The 16,892-nt window shown below is 38.8% G+C and overlaps 1 protein-coding gene across 7 annotated transcripts in view; it reads right to left on the reverse strand.

Annotated features, from left to right (window-relative positions):
• Positions 1-16,108, reverse strand: part of cdc42bpab (CDC42 binding protein kinase alpha (DMPK-like) b) — a 106,780-nt gene extending 90,672 nt beyond the window's left edge. For all 7 annotated transcript variants that reach the window (XR_014536976.1, XM_083562925.1, XM_083562924.1 and 4 more), the window contains exon 1: positions 15,190-16,108. Coding sequence is in view for 6 of the 7 variants with exons in the window: in XM_083562925.1 (XP_083419051.1) it covers positions 15,190-15,367 (178 nt within the window). In the remaining variant the exon portion in view is untranslated. The remainder of the gene's footprint in view (positions 1-15,189) is intronic.
• Positions 16,109-16,892: the final 784 nt, after the last annotated feature.

Raw genomic sequence — 16,892 nt, forward strand, 5'->3', positions numbered from 1 at the left:
CCTGAGAAAGTCAATTAAACGAATTGTACTGCTTAAATTAAGTGGAGAAAGTATGAAATTTGCTTTGTGGCACATTCCTTGTTACCTAACTACCAGGGACAGACACACCCCAGATGCACCAGCATATATCTACAGTATATATATATATATATATATATATATATATATATATATATATATATATATATATATATATATATATATATATATATATATATATATTCTACAGCTGCAGAAACACAAATGAAATTCAATTATATTGATCAATTTGATTAGCGAAGCACCAGAGTTTCCAATGTCACGATTTACAGCCAAGCAGCAGTTAAGTGTTAGGGACTTGCTCAATCAGCTGCAGCACCTTCTGATCCACAGTCCAATGCCTTAACCATTGAGCTACCACCACCGAATATGGTCATTTGCAGACTCCCTTGCATTTTGTAATTTTTATACAAGTGAGCAGTTGAGGGTTAAGGGCCTTGCACAAGAGCCCTGAAATTGCATCTTGGTGGTGCTGGGATTTGAACTCATGACCTTTTTTATTTAGACGTCAAACATCTTAACCACTGAGCTACTACTACCTCTCCTAAGCTCTATTTTTCTTCCTAAAGTCTCTAGGAATTATATATAACGATACAATGAAAACATTTTATTCTCTACGTTTCTTTAAAAAGCTTTGCCTTCTATTACTTCTAACAGCAACGACTTCACTGCAGAAAACATACTGTACTAATGTACATACTTACTAATGTAAATAGATTCAGATTAAACAGAAAGTCCAAGTTTTTACATTTTAATTTACACTACCACTTATGCACCTACGGTAGCTGTGAAAAGTTAGGAAACACAGAGTCTTTCACGTTTTTTGAGGCCCATGCATGTTCCTTTTGTATATACGCAAAAAACTAGGTGAGAGAGTTGGACAATGAATGACAGGAAGAAAGCTCTGTGGACAGATGAGTCCAATTGTGACATATTTGGCATGAACAGGAGAACGATTGTAAGATGGAGAACAGGAGAGATGATGTTAGCAGACTGCCTCACCCCCACAGTCACACATGGAGGAGAAAGCTTAATGGTTTGGGGTTAGAGCAGGAAAGGTTGGAGACTTATTCTAAATGAAAAGAAAACTAATCTAGGGTTAGGGTTAGGGTTCAACTTAATACATTTCCATCTGGACTGCGCCTCAATAGAACTGACTTCACCGTACAACAAGACAATGACCTGAAATGTACGTCTAAGCTCTGTAAGTGTTATTTAGAGAGCAAACAGTCGTCTGGAGTGATATCTATCACTGAATGACCTGCCCAGTCACCTCACCTAAATCCAATTAAAACTGCTCTGGGATAAACTGGATCACAATGTAAAAAAAAAATCTACAATTAGTAAAGAACACTTTACAAGAGCATGGCAAATTATTTCAGCTGAATGTTATGGAGAAACAAACTGTCCGGATGCCAGGAAGGATGGGCAGGAGGGGCTCCCTTTGGAGTCTTCTTTTTTCCTTATGTCCTTTTAGGAAGAATCATGGTAAGATCTTTGACGATAAGGGCTACTTCTGTATTCCTCTAACCCTCAACCTGTGAAAAAAAATCCTCTTAATAGCTTTGAACCAGAAGCCACAATAACCTTAAAGAAACAGGAATAAAATATAAATATAAATGAACATGAACATGAACATCCACAAGCTGCATGCAAACATTTTGTCTGCAGTTCTCCAGTACAGATGCTTTCTGGGACACGGCCAGTGCTTTAGGCAGGGAACAAAGCACTAATTATAACCTGTGGAAAAAAGGTGTCATGGCTGGGTCATAAACCCGCAGCTCTCCAGAAAATATGCATTATGACTGAACATGTTCCAACAAGTGCTTCTGTGAAAGGTGTAGACCGACTATCAGTTCAGGAAAGAAACACTGAACAGATAAGCAGTAGAGTGTAGAGAAAGAGGCAAGTGCAGGAAAATACACACACAGAACCCCCCCCCCCCACACACACACACACACACACACACACACACACACACACACACACACACACACAAACACACACACACACACACACACACACACACATATACAAACACACACACACACACACACACACACACACAGCATAAATAATATAGGAACATGGATGCTTTAATTCCCCACCAAATTCCACCCCCTCCCATCATCCTGCAGCAGGTCGGAGACTCACTTAGCGTAATAAGATGTCTCTGTCTCTGACCTTCATATTACCAATGTGAATGCAACCAAACCTGACCTTCACTGCTGATTCTAGCACTAAAGCCTTAAAAAAAGCCATAACATCCTAAAGCCAGTCAGCCTGCAGCCACTTTGAACTAAATGTGATCACTGTGAAACAAGTGATGCTGTGACACCACGATGATGATGATGATGATGATGACACTTTTTTAGTAGAGTTAGTAGTACCCTTATGAAACTTTAAATATCAGCCTTAAATATTAATAGCCATTCAAATTTTAGACTCTTTTTGCTAAGAAACGGGTCAATCCATGTGAAATCACAGAAGGTTATATATCACATCAGTTTATTTATTTAACTCCATAGGGAAAGTACATTTGCAGCATGCTCACAGTTGGTATATATATATATATATATATATATATATATATATATATATATATATATATATATATATATATATATATATATATTTGAACACACGTCAATATGACAGTGTCGACCTTATAAGTAAAATATATACCTATAAAAGAACATGTTCAGATTTACCTATGCACGAATATGAACCAAATTGTCTGAATTCCATGTTTAACTGCATAATGCATTGCCTGGCCATCTCAGGAATACTTCTGAGACCTTGTCATGCATGATCGCTTTTAACTGAAAAGCCTCGTAAATCAGAACTTTTCAGTTTTTTTAGATATATACCTAGTCAAGAAAACAAAAGCATTCTGAGATATTGATGCAATGTTGCTTCTTGGTTTTAAATATTTACAATGCTTTAAACTTTTTGTGTATTTTCACTTTTTAATAAGGAAAAAGAAAATCCCAGTTAACGATTGCGATATATATTTTGTCTACGGACAAATAAATCCAACAAACAGGACAATTTCTCATGGACTTTTACCATAATATTTCTATGCCCACAATTATAAAGGATGTCTTTGGAAATGTTCCCTTTACTTGAACTTGGATACCCAAATATGTTCCAGCATGACAATGCCCCTGTGCACAAAGCTAGCTCCATGAATATATTTTCATAAGCCTATAGAACACCTTTGGGATGAATGTGAATGCTGACTGTACCACAGGTCTCCTCACCTCACTTGCATCAGTACAGTCGCCCCCCCCGTTTATCACGGTAGTTACGTGCCAAAATCGACCGTGAAAAACGATTTTACGCGATAAATGGACGCCACCCCAAAAATGCTTTTTAAAAATTTTTTAAGCCATAAATCATCCTCCCACACTCTTATAGCGAGATGAATTTTGTGTAAATTCTGTAAGTGCTGTACAGTACAGTACTTGAGCGTAGCCTATGCATAGTTTGTTTGTTTATTGGTCAAAGCGTCGTGTTACATCAAAAAAGGGGCTGAATTAAAGCTACACGTCACTGCATTCTTTATTTTTATTGGCTAAATGTGGTGACGTATGTCTTCAACCTTTTTTTACATCAGAGAAAACTACAACCAATAAATAACGCTTACTTGTAATGCTACTCATTTCTTATGATTTTCAGCATCCGCGCTTTCGTTAACAACACGACATGTTCTTTGCCTCAGGTAAATATATAATACACTGTACAGTATTTTACATTTTACACTCTACTTAATTTTATAATTAATATTTATATTTTTTATTAATAAATTACCTTATTTCAACATAAATTGAAAAAAGATTTTTCGAGAAAAAACTGGACCATTCGCGAAACAAAGTAGTTATGTGCCAAATTAAAAAACTCAATAAAGTGGGACCGTGAGATTCGAACCGCGATAAATCGAGGGACGACTGTACCTGACTTTACTAACACCCTTGTGGCTAAATGAATCTCCACAAAAATCTTCACAAGCACATTCTGCTTTGGATGTAAAGAAGAGTACATTACAGCACAGTGAAATTCTTTCTTCGCATATACCAGCAATGTTAGGAAGCTAGGGACAGAGCACAGGGTCAGCCATGTTACAGTGTCCCTGGAGCACAGAGGTTGCAGCTTGGTGATATTGGGGCCCTCTGAACTTCCGACCAGTAATCTTAACCACTGGGCCAACACCTCCCGCTTATATGGCAATTCATAGCATTATTGGAATTCAGATCAACTGCTGGATCCTAGCATCAAGTAATAATGCTGTTTGTTTCGCACCAGATAATCGTTTTTATATTTACACTGCATTAAAAGCACTGCATGGAATGAGTTAAGATTACTGTACACTACATGGGTTTTAGACCCGATTTGCCACTCGCTGATTAGTAACGGGCCTCACTGACTACCCCCATGGCTGCTCATCTAGTGCAAATTATTTCACAAAGCGTTTTGTTTCCGCCTACAAGCGATCCCCGAGGCTTGAATATATCCAATGATGTTATCTTTTCTTCGTGATGAATTTCCTAGTGTGAGCCCCTCTGTGAGTGATTAGTTGCAAGCGCAGCAAAAGTGAAACAATCAGTGAGGGTCTAAGATTGCTCTGCGTCGATGTACAGCAGATCCCTGATTTCAGTTTAATATCCATCTTAGTGTCAGGTCCAGCTTTGTCATTATGCCTCAGCAAACCACTGCAATGGATTTGGAATAAAGCATGTGGAAGCTTCATTGGATTAACAAAAATCCATTTCGGATTTAAGCTATTTATTTACCTACTCCATCCATTTTCGCAAATACAAAAGTAATCAAATACTTGCCAGTGCAGTTTAAAGGCCAGGCGTGACTTGTTTCCTCTTTACTTCATGACTAATGATGGAAAGAAAGGTCTGGATTAGATTTAAAATGTTCAATTTGCATTTGGTAACCGTTTGTGCCTCCTTATGTGCTCTGAAGAGGCGTTAATACAAGTGATAAAAGCCAGAGGGTTAAGATAATAAACAGTAATCAGACAAGGAGTGTCCAAACAACAATTGTTACACTCTTAAAATGAAGGAATTTACTAGGAGCTCAACAACACCAAAAGGAAGACACACTGGTGTAAATGATCGCAGAATTCTTTCCTATGTGATGAAAAACCATTTCACAACATCTAGCCAAGTGGAGAACGTTGTCAAGGAGATAGGCACATCATTTTTAAATCTACAATCAGAGTTTCAAAGTCAGGGTTTCTTGAATGTAAGTACATACGTTTCATCTTAAGATGCAAACTACTGGCAGCATGCTAGAACAGACAGGCCAGATAAGACTGTTGAGACTATCTAAAGAAAAAGGCCTGCTCTGTTCTAGAACAAGACTTCTTTTTGATTTCGATAGATGAAACCTAGAAGCCTAGAATTCATACCAGAATTAGAAAACCATAAGTGTATGGAAAAGGAAAGGAACTGCCCATGATCCAAATGACTGAATGCCTGAAAATAGAACTGGTCACTGGTGTTTTGCTGTAAATGCTACAAATAAGCAGATAGGACAGGGGGACAATATCCTAAAACATACTGTAAAAATCAACAATTGCTATACTCTTCAAATGAAGGAATTAACTAGGAGCTACGCAACACTAAAAAGCCTGGAAGACACAATGATGGAGATGATTGCAGAAAAAAAAAAAAACCTCTAGCCAAGTCAAAGAGATCATTTTCAAATCTAAAATCAAGAGAGGGTTTTATAAATGTACATACAAAGTTGTTAATTGACACCTAAAACCTAGAACTTGTAACAGAATTATAAAACCATAAGAGTATGGAAAAGGAAAGAAACTGCTTATGATCAAAATGACTGAATGTCTGAAACTGGAACTGGTCACTGGTGTTTTGCTGCAAATGCTGCAAAAAACTGGTAGGACAGGGGAACAATATCCCAAAACATACTATAAAGAAACCCAAGAGCCTGAAACTCTTTGCTTCATTTCCATCTTGATTGCTTAATTTTAATCCATTTCAGTGGTGTACAGAGGCCCAATTCTGGAAAAAAACTTGCCACTGAACAAATACGTACATTCGTATATAACAATGTTTCTATCACAGAAAGCATGCCAGACCCATATGATTGTGAGGTGCTGGCTGCACACTGAGGGGGTGGGGTGTGAGGAATTCATCAGCACATTGTGTGTGAAGAGTCAAATAGATTTCTCCACAGAACAAGTCATGCCTTAAATGAGTGTATAGAAGAAGCCCCGCTCACACGTGCCGCGCTCACTCGTTAACCCCCTTGCATTGCAACATGAATACATTCAAGTAGATGAAACTCCCTGATTGCCGCATAAACTATAACCGCCATCTTGATAAGAAACCTACGGATGATACAGAGCTTACCTACTGCTAACTCACCATTGTAAAATCTCAAACATGTAATAATCCAACAAGCTGAAAAATAAAATTGTGTTGTGTACGGAGGGATAAATTGCACCTGCTGGCTCTAGAAGGAGGAAATTATTTAGGATGCAGCCTAAGCATCATTCTGCATGCAGTACAGCATCACCAAAAATAGACTGGCTGACCCTGTATTGCAGCAATGCACTACAGTGCACTACAAAGAAGGGCATAGCCCTGAGAACTGCAAAACACACACACACACTTCAGTTCAACTAAATGACAGTTCAGCCAGCTGATCCCTTCCTGCTCGATATATAGCAAGTCAGCAGTGTTAGAGGACATCAAACAGCACCGACTCTTCAGTACTGTCAAGACTGCTGGCTCATGGAGACCCAAGACAGCCACAAAATTGGACGAAAAAAAAAACAAGCCTTTGAGCTTATATGAATATAAAAAGCGAGAGAACAAAAACCCTATAGTATTGGAACATCTGTCTATATACTGTATGTTTCATGTGTATATATTTTTATCCACATCAAAGACAGCAGCGAGAGACAGAGGCAAATCTATCAGCTGTGTGTGTGTGTGTGTGTGTGTGTGTGTGTGTGTGTGTGTGTGTGTGTGTGTGTGTGTGTGTGTGTGTGTGTGTGCGTGTTTTGCACGTCCCCATTCTGCAAACCGGAGCTCTGAGTCAGCGGTTTCCTCTCCCCCACCCCCATCCAGCCAGTCGGTTGCTCATGCCTGAACTCAATGCAGTGATGCTTCACCTACAACTACGCCTGAAGGATCCACAAACGCACACCACCCAAACCCAGCATTTACAACATAAATGCTCTGTGTAAATAAATAAATCTCTAAAGGCAGTCACTTAAAAGGGCAGACGAAGAAAAAGTACCGCTTAAAATCATACTGGTACCACAGTGGCATGGTTGCCAAGCCCTCAGGAGGAAACGGATCTTGCCTGATGTGGCTCCAGCAGGTAAAGTATGTCGCTGTCGAACTATGCGAGTGCCGCGTCTATAACACCAGGTGTGTAACAAAACTTCACACTCTCCTAGCAGGTTGAATATGTAAGCCAATTTGTGGCAGACTTTGTGGAAGAACAAATGTCCTTTACTTTTTGAATGAAAAATGTTACCTTGCATCCCTTCTCCCCTAATACATATCGGAAATGAGTATGCTTTTTCCTACAGACGCTACTATTTTATTAACTTTTATTAAGTAATTGTATCATAAAACATACATTTTACCTCCCACAAAGAATTCTTATTTTATTATTATAAATGTTTTTCTAGTTTGTTTATATTATTCACATATTCTAGAATCAAAAAGGGGGGGAAAAAAGAATAAGAATAATTGTACAGCAGATAAGAAAGTATCTGTGTTTTAGTACTGCTGTTTAAATTACTGAACTAAAAATAAAGAATTTCTAAATAAAATCTCACTCTTAACATCTCTTAACAAGTTGAAAAAATGCCTATACAAATATTACATTTAATATTTTAAGAATATCCTAACAATTAAATAAGACATCCTGGACAAGCAAAGTCCATATGTCAAGCAGAGTATATTTTCATGGATGTCACCAAGCGGACATGTAACCCTAATTCCTACTGATTTGGCATTAGAATGTTTTTGTGTGTGTGTGTGTGTGTGTGTGTGTGTGTGTGTGTGTGTGTGTGTGTGTGTGTGTGTGTGTGTGTGTGTGTGTGTGTGTGTATGTAGTCCATGAATAAATTCACCCTTGTACTGAAGTACCAATGTACTGAAAAAGGCAATCTGGCTGATATAAGGTTTTTGTGACTAGACATGTGACAGATTATATTTTTTCAAATGTTTTTCTTTTTGCTATGAAATCTATCGCAAAGCCATCGTCCTGTATGTACACCATTCCTGTACTTAAATACCAAGTACTAATCTCAATTAATCGCTTAAATATGACATCTAATTTCTAATTAAGTACAAAAGTTCTCAATTTTTAATGGACTTCAGTAGAAGTAAAAGTAAAGATCTATGAGATCTTCATGTGAATAGTTTATGCAGTTCAGTGTTCTATTCTCCTATACATCAGTTCTTAATAAGCACAGAGATATCTGTAGTTACAGACACACAGTGAGAGAACCTGTACTACACACTCTCACCAAAACCATTGGGTTACATTTGAGCTCTGACCACAGCTTTTCATTTAACTCACAGTTTTTATTTCAAAGTAGTGATGAACAGCACTATTTTCTGAAATATACTGCAGTAAAAAGTAACATATATTGCACGTGAAAATGCAGTGGATTGACATTTCACCAAAATAAAAATACTCAAGTACACATACCTGAGAAAGGTACTTGATGTAGAATAATGAAGTAAAATAAATACGTCTTTACTGAAACACACTCCCTGAACTATTTCTCAAATATTTGTCAGTAATTACGACATTTAATTCTTAATTACTGTACAGTATAACAATAATCAAATCTCTCTCTCAAATCCCCCTACAGCAGGAACCAGAAACTATAAATTAAATGTTACATTTTAATGTGATTCAACGATAATTATTTCCGTTATCTTGTGCGTAAATCAAAAAGCTGCTGTTTTAATTTATGTGCATTCCTACCAATGTAATTAATAATGAATCAGGTTTTGTTCGATAAATTATTCATTATAGAAAACAAAGGGTTCACTTGTGATCTTGAGCAGAGCATCTGTCCTTAGACACCTGAGTATAAGATTGGTATGTGCTTTTTAAACATTCTATATCCATATTTAGTCCCCATTTACTGTTATAATAACCTCCACTCTTCCGGGAAGATGTTCCACTAGATTTTGAAGTGTGTTTTGTGATCATTCAGCTACAAGGGTGTTAGTAAAGTCAGGTACTGATGTGGTGAAGTAAGGAGGCCTGGGTTACAGTCAGCATTCACATTTATCCCATAGGTGGTTAATTGGTTTGAGGTCAGAGCTTCAAAGCAGGAGATCTTCCACACTAACCCATGTAAAGCATATCTTTAAAGGGCTGGCTTTGTGCAAAGGGGCATCGTCATGCTGGAACGGGTTTGGATCTCATAGTAAAGGGAAAATTGCATGCTACAGGATCCAAACGCATCCTGTATTGTACTGTATTTCTTTGGATGCAGAAAAATGACATTTTCCCTTCACTATACACATATATATGCACTAAAAAGGTATATGTTCTGGATTCATTGTATGTCCAACAGTTAAAAGTTTTCAGCATTCATCTTTTCAGTCAGCTCTTTATCCTGACCGGAGTCGTGGAGGATCCAGCCTGCATGAATTCACCCTTTCTGAAGTGGAATACCAACACAGGACCAAAGCAGATAGCTAGAGGCTTGATTTGGTTACCAAATAAAACGAAGCAAATTGCGAATGAATCCTTCATGATGTGCTTTTTAAGGCGGGGTGTATGTTTGCTGACCGTTTACTGCATACTGCATACTGCGTTCTTCACTTGAGCACAGAATAGTAGGCTCTTCTTTGTGTACATGTGACTCCAATTTATCACCATGAGCGAGTCAAGATCCAGTTAAACCCAGACCCCTGTCCTTAACTGAACTATTACTATATAAGGAATAACGTGTGATAAGACAGGCTGGTTTACAAATATAACCAACCATGAGCTGGAGTGGTATGGACTGATACAAAGCAGAATAACACCCAAGAGTTTCACAATAGTCTAGGGGTCTCGAGTCTTTTCTACACCTATTTTTGAAAATATTCCCACAGACCAGCTGCTGTGTGCATGTGTGTGTGTTTTGTTGGGGTCGCAAGAACTTTTTCATCATCTTGTGTTCCCAAGGGACACCAGCAGCTTATTAATACTTTTGGTGAACACTGGGTGCGAGCTCCAGGTACCACCATTTTATCTGCCCTGCTTCTATCCCTAGCATGATTAATATTTCATATATAAGATTATTAGTCATGAAATATAAGATGCTTGAAAGCCGATTTTGTACATTATTTAATCTACAGAACTTGGCTGGCTGTCTAAATGTTCTGTCTCTATATTCCAATAGAATTTAATTAAATGCAAGTTCATTCTTGTGAACCATGTACCATTGCAGAACATCCACAATATAAGTTACTTCCTGTTATCTAACATATAAAAAGTCGTTCCCACGCATACCTGTCTTTTTGTCTCTTTTGCACACAGACAGAAACAGCACAAAAGTAATTGTCTTGTCAGATGTCGGAGTTTTACTGATTCATACAAAGCTCCTGATATCACAGACCCTTTTTGTATAGGGTAAATAAATGTCTCTTTACAAAAAGCCTTTACATATCGACAGTTATACATTTCTATTTTCTGACTGATCACATTTAAGAACACAGCAGCGCTGTGGAGGAAAATCTACTATCTAGTATTTATCAAGTACAGTAGGGGTTTTTTATTTATTTATTTCAAACTTTAAATATGTCTTGTACATTTAGGATAATTACTTTTACTCATTTATTTCTATCTGATAGTAATAAAAAATGAAAATAATAGATTAAAACAGACATAAAAAGCTTAAAATGAATAAAATCATTGACAAAACAGGTTCGGGCCTTCATTCATCCTTTCATTCATTTTCTCCCGCTTATCCGTAATTCGGGTCGCGGGGGCAGCAGTCTAAGCAGGCCCCTGCCTTCGACTGCTGCCCAATCCTCACAGCACCGTCCCTTACAGTCCCTCCTGCAGGTGGTGAGCCCACGGGAAGGCGGCCCCACGTCACGGACCTTGATGTTTCCCTCGTAAGGGACCCCCGGAGCATAGAGGGTTAAGGGCCTTGCTCAAGGGCCCAAGAGTGGCAGCCTGGCGATACCGGGCTCGAACCCCAGACCTTCCGATCGGCAACCCAGCGCCTTAACCGCTGGAGCCACCACTCCCCCCCAGGTTCGGGCCTCTTATATTTAATTTCTAATGATCTCATATATGTGATATATAAAGCATGGGCATGAGGGATAGAAGCAGGGCAAATAAAATGGTGTTAGAATGTAGCACCCAGTGTTCACAAAAAAGGTCTAATAAGCTGCTGGTGTCTTTTGGGAACAAAAAGAAGAAGAAACAGATGTGGCTCGGGAGCTTTCCTTGACTATAGGGAAAACAACACTCATCTCTGGCTTCCTTGACCATGTTCCTGAACCCCTGCAGAGTGCAGAGCAGGTTGACTGAAATATTACGTAGGTTAAACACAGTCCCGGGTGAAGTCACCGAACCTCCATGGCCTAAGGACATTAATTCTGAAGTAAATGAATGTGTGTGTGTGTGTGTGTGTGTGTGTGTGTGTGTGTGTGTGTGTGTGTGTGTGTGTGTGTGTGTGTGTGTGTGTGGGTCAGTTAATGAGCTCATGACTAAAGGATCTATCCGGAGGCTCTTTAAATAGTCATGCACACAAAGAGGACAAACACAATGTGCAGCCGTTTCCTTGTATGACATCACTGTGTAACCAGTGACTGCTGGCTGCTTCCTGACTCTGCCCCAGCGAGCTTCCCTCAGGAAAAGGGCACACAAATACATTCAAACCCTCGTGCACACACACACACACACACACACACACACACACACACACACACATATATATCAACTTTAGGCTGAAGTGTAGCTTTTACACACCAATGACCTCTTAACTGTCAAACGTTATATGATATTTTGTTAAAAGGCTTAAAAACTTCACAAAATAATATACATTTTTCAAAGAGCATCTTAGTGTACATATATGCGTGTAATGAAGGAAAACTGTAATGTTTCTGCATCCAAAGACATCATATACAAATGCTATAAAAAGAGAATGGAATGAGGAATGCTGCAAGCTAATAAGCTTGATTAATAAAAAGAAAAATATAAATTGGTGCACACTGGTGCATAAGCAGTCACTGAAAACCACAACAGTGACTAAGAATTACTTGTTTACTGCTGCTGTTATTTGCAGCTTTTAGATTTAGTGTTTGTTAGCACTGTTTTAATTGAATCCATCACTATATCGCGAGCGAGCTGAGTTACACCAAAACAGATCCAGTGCGACTGTCCCGAAGTTATCAAACAGTTTACACAATAGCACTTTATTAACTATACCCTTTATACATGATGAGGATTATACAGTTTCTGCTCTTTCGTATTTATAAATTTCGTATTTATAAATTATAAAAATTTGCATGCATCACTGTGGTACTTCTATCCCACACAAGCTCCACTTTGCATAAGGTCCAGGTACAGTTTTCTTTGTTGCGTTTAATATAACATGCTGCCATGTCTTAAATGACCCTGTACTGTCCGCCATGTTCGCAAGTGGCTGTGTTGTTTTACCATCATACTAACCTATAACTTGAGAAGCCCAACTAATCGATAACGGCATTCATTACAACAAATTACATTATCGATTATTATTGATTTTATAGATTAATTGTTGCAGCCCTAAATTGGAGAGGAAGAGCTCCTGCTATAGAGCTCTGACTCCAACCCTATTAAACACCTTTGGGAGAAATGTGAAAGCTGATTGTACCCCAGGCGTCCTCACCTAACCTACATCAGTACCTGACTTTATTGACACGCTTGTGACTGAATAACAAAAATGTCCATAAGCACACTCCAGAACGTGGGCATTTAGGTCACTGTTGGATTTCAAATATTTTCATAATGATGCACTGCTCATTTAATTCCAATCAGTTCTATTTAGATATATGATTCATATTTTGTGAGGATTTAAGATATTGTGAACATATGGTGCATTATGTATACTATAGTAAACATCTGTTTACTATAAAAAAATTGCCCTCTAATTGCATCTCTCTTTCAGTGTTTTTAACCAGAGAACTGTCAGTCCCCTAGTGTTTTTGACTTTCTCACCATTCTACTAAATCCACAGACTGTTGTGTGTGAAAATATGAGGAAATCAGCAGTTTCTGAAATACTCAAACCAGGCCATCTGGTACTAACAACCATGTCACGGTTTAATTGATTATAAAAGTGTGTGAATGTGCAGGTGTACAGGTGTTTAAAAAAATGTGAAGGGTGAGTGTAAATAGTGGAAAATGTTTGAAATATAGCAATTATGATGTGTTATTTAGCAAAGTGCATTCCATGTGGTTAATGCTACATTCACTTCCAACTAGGAAAAACATGACATTACCTCAGGACAGCCTCCTCAAAGGCAAATCCAGGGTCAATTCAACATGGCTGTTCACATTATCAGCAGTAATCAAAGCAGTTTACCTGTTAAATGTGTTATACTGCATACACAAGTTTTTTCTTCAGCTCAATCAACATACAGACATATTCACTGAATACCAGGATAATACACATCACATATCACAGTTATTTAGCTAAATTGTTGCTAAAAAAACGAACAGAAATGTATCAAATCCCCACTTCATATGCAGTAGAACATGACGTAACTTCAATTTCCCGATATCCCACTCAGAGTCATAGCTTAGCCAAATGTAAATCAAATACCGCTGACACACAGCACGTTATAAAGTCAAGTCATCTCCTCTTTACATACTTTAGTCAATTGACCTGCATCTGCTTTGTAAGCATTCATCATTACCTGCATCTAAGGCAATCATCAAGAGTAATATCTCTTAGAAAAAGTGCTACGGTTGGTTGCTGGTCCCAACATCCATATTATGCGATCTGATCATATGTTAATAACTTATGAACCTTCTGAACATGTTTCCACTGACCACATTTATTATTTTAAATAATAATAGTTCCTATCTCATTTAACTGTATAGACACTTCCTGTTAAAAAAACAAAAGAAAAAAAACAAAAAAACAAATACAAATAAATAAAAGATGAAACAACAAAAGAAGCTACAGCATGTTGCTTATGTATGTGAGTATGTTTAAATATTTTGAAGATGAAGGCAATTACAACATAATTCCTTGCTGGTCATGACTCTTCTGCATTCACACTCCACGAACAGTATGTTGGCATGTGCGTCCTATAGGCGTATTGTGTGACCAGAGACTTTGGACACCTGAACTATTCACTAAGGACACATGCTAACACCAGGTGTGCTTTTCGGTATCATTCACCACACCTCTGTGATCTACAGTGCCAGAAACAGAGACAGAACACGGGCATTTTAACCACTGTTAGAGCTCTAATATTGTCAAAAAGATGCATTAGACACTAATACACTGCTCATTAAATTTCAATCAATTATTGTCAGCAATTTGATCCCAATTTCGGGAGAATTTAACACAAAGAGAACATGTGGAACATTGTGTTTACTGATAAAAAAAAACCTGAAAATCCGAGAATGTTAAGGATTTTATGCTGCAGTCAATTACAAGGTGATTTCTTGCTGGCCATGACTCTTCCGCATTCACACTGCACATGTAGGCCTATTGTGTGATCAGAGACATTGGACACCTGAACTATTCACTAAGGCCGCATGCTAACACCAGGTGTGAAGCGGCCTTCTGTTCTTGTTTAGGAAACAGGGTTTAGAAGCGTAGTTTACATTCCACAAACCAGGTTGATGATGTCATGCCATTTTTCCCTACTATTTCCCAATGGGTTGCCTCAGGTCTGAGATGGGTCTCAGGTCTAAGGTATTGCCCTGCATGCCAACTGTAGCACAACTGATCTCACTTTACATGCTCACGTTACAAGTCCAACAACTGAGAGAAGAAAAACCATACACACTCATACATACATAATACACACAATGTGTGTGTGTGTGTGTGTGTGTGTGTGTGTGTGTGTGTGTGTTTACTTCTTTTAGTAGATATTCATGCAGATGTGCTTATAAATGTTTTCTTTACCCCAGTCAAGAAATTCCAAGATGTTCTTCTCTCGTCTGAGGGCTGAGTTATTGCACTCGTCGTAGAGACAGACGAGGACATCAAGAAGCGTCTCCACGCTGAGACAGTGTCCCCCAGCGCGCGCCGGCCCGGCCAGCACGAGCTCCTCCAACTGCTTTAAACGCACCTCTCCAGACATGACGCACGGCTGCTCCTGGTGCCTTCTTTCTGCTTCAAGATCCAGCTTCCAAAATCGCCTGGACTACCCGAGGAGCACCTCCGGGTGTCTCTCAGCATTTAAAAGCTGAAGTGCTGCATAGCCGAAACCTTTAAGTCATGATCCAACACACACACATACATACATACATACATACACACCTTGATAGAACGTCAGTGTGACAAATCATATCCCCATCATCTAGAGACATTTAGGGAGATCTGCAAAACGCATTGGCCGGTAGATCTGACGTCTCCAAAGTGTATCCTTTCCTTTCCTTTTTTCCTATTTCCAGGATTAAATGCAGTGCTTGCAAAGAAAAAAATGCGACCTCTTCTCAATTCGGTTAATATGTACATATGCGCTCATCTGTCATGCCTTTACACATACACACACACACACACACGGACACGCACACAAAAAAAAAAAGCCTATGCATCAGTCCGGGATCTGCAATGCTACAAAAAGCGCGTCTGCCCCTCCTCTTGCGAAAAGCCTCAGCAGCCCAGTTTAGTTTTTGTCCCTTTTCGAATGTCCAGCTACACACGCACGGGTCCTCGGTGGGACACGGATTTCATTTATTCCCAGGAAAACGCAGCCTTACTCCAAAACGGATCCACGGAAGACACGTCCTTGTTCCGTGCTCCGGCTTTTTTTCCCCCTCCCCTTCTCTCTCTCTCTCTCTCTCTCTCTCTCTCTTCCTTGCAGTAGCGTCACTGCTGCAGGCAGGAACCGGCAGCATCATGGTGGACGTCATCATGATACCGCTGCGTTGAAATTATGACGTCGACGCGCCTTCGATTTGAATGAAGTTCAATTCTGTTTGTTTCTTTCTTTTGCTTGGAGGGGAAAAGGGCCGTGCAGGTAATCAGTAATAAAAAAAAGTATACGAGTGAATGCACAAAGAAAAAAATTTATGCAATCTATTGATTTACTGTATTTTAAGTATTTGCTTGTTATATTTTCATTACACTTGTCTACAAGGAGAAAACCTTGGTAATGAACGTAGCTAAAGCTTTGAGAATTGTGTCACTAATAAAAGAAAATTAAGTCCTGAGAGTTAATTGGCTCCAGTTTATAAGATACAGCTTCAGGTCGGAAATAGATCAAAATAATTGTTGTGCTTTTTTCGTTTATGCTCCATAATCTTTCTACAAAATGTGATAAAGCAATGAGAATGATGCCACACCAATCCTTATATATTCATATTTTTATTAATACCAATTACATAACTTTCCATTTATTTATTGATTTTTTCTCATGAAAAATGCCCCTAATTGTTGGTGGGTTGGTCCCATTGCTGTATATCTTCCCATTCTATTAAGATACAACCTCAAAATTATACAGTTTTTAAGCATACAAACTTCCCGTGGGCTCACCACCTGCCGTGGTGAGGGACCGTAAGGGACGGTGCTGTGAGGATTGGGCAGCAGTCGAAGGCGGGGGCCTGCTTAGACTGCTGCCCCCGCGACCCGAATTACGGCTGAGCGGGAGAAAATGAATGAAT

This window comes from Silurus aristotelis (assembly GCF_946808225.1).
Source record: "Silurus aristotelis genome assembly, chromosome: 15".
Taxonomy (NCBI): Eukaryota; Metazoa; Chordata; class Actinopteri; order Siluriformes; family Siluridae; genus Silurus; species Silurus aristotelis.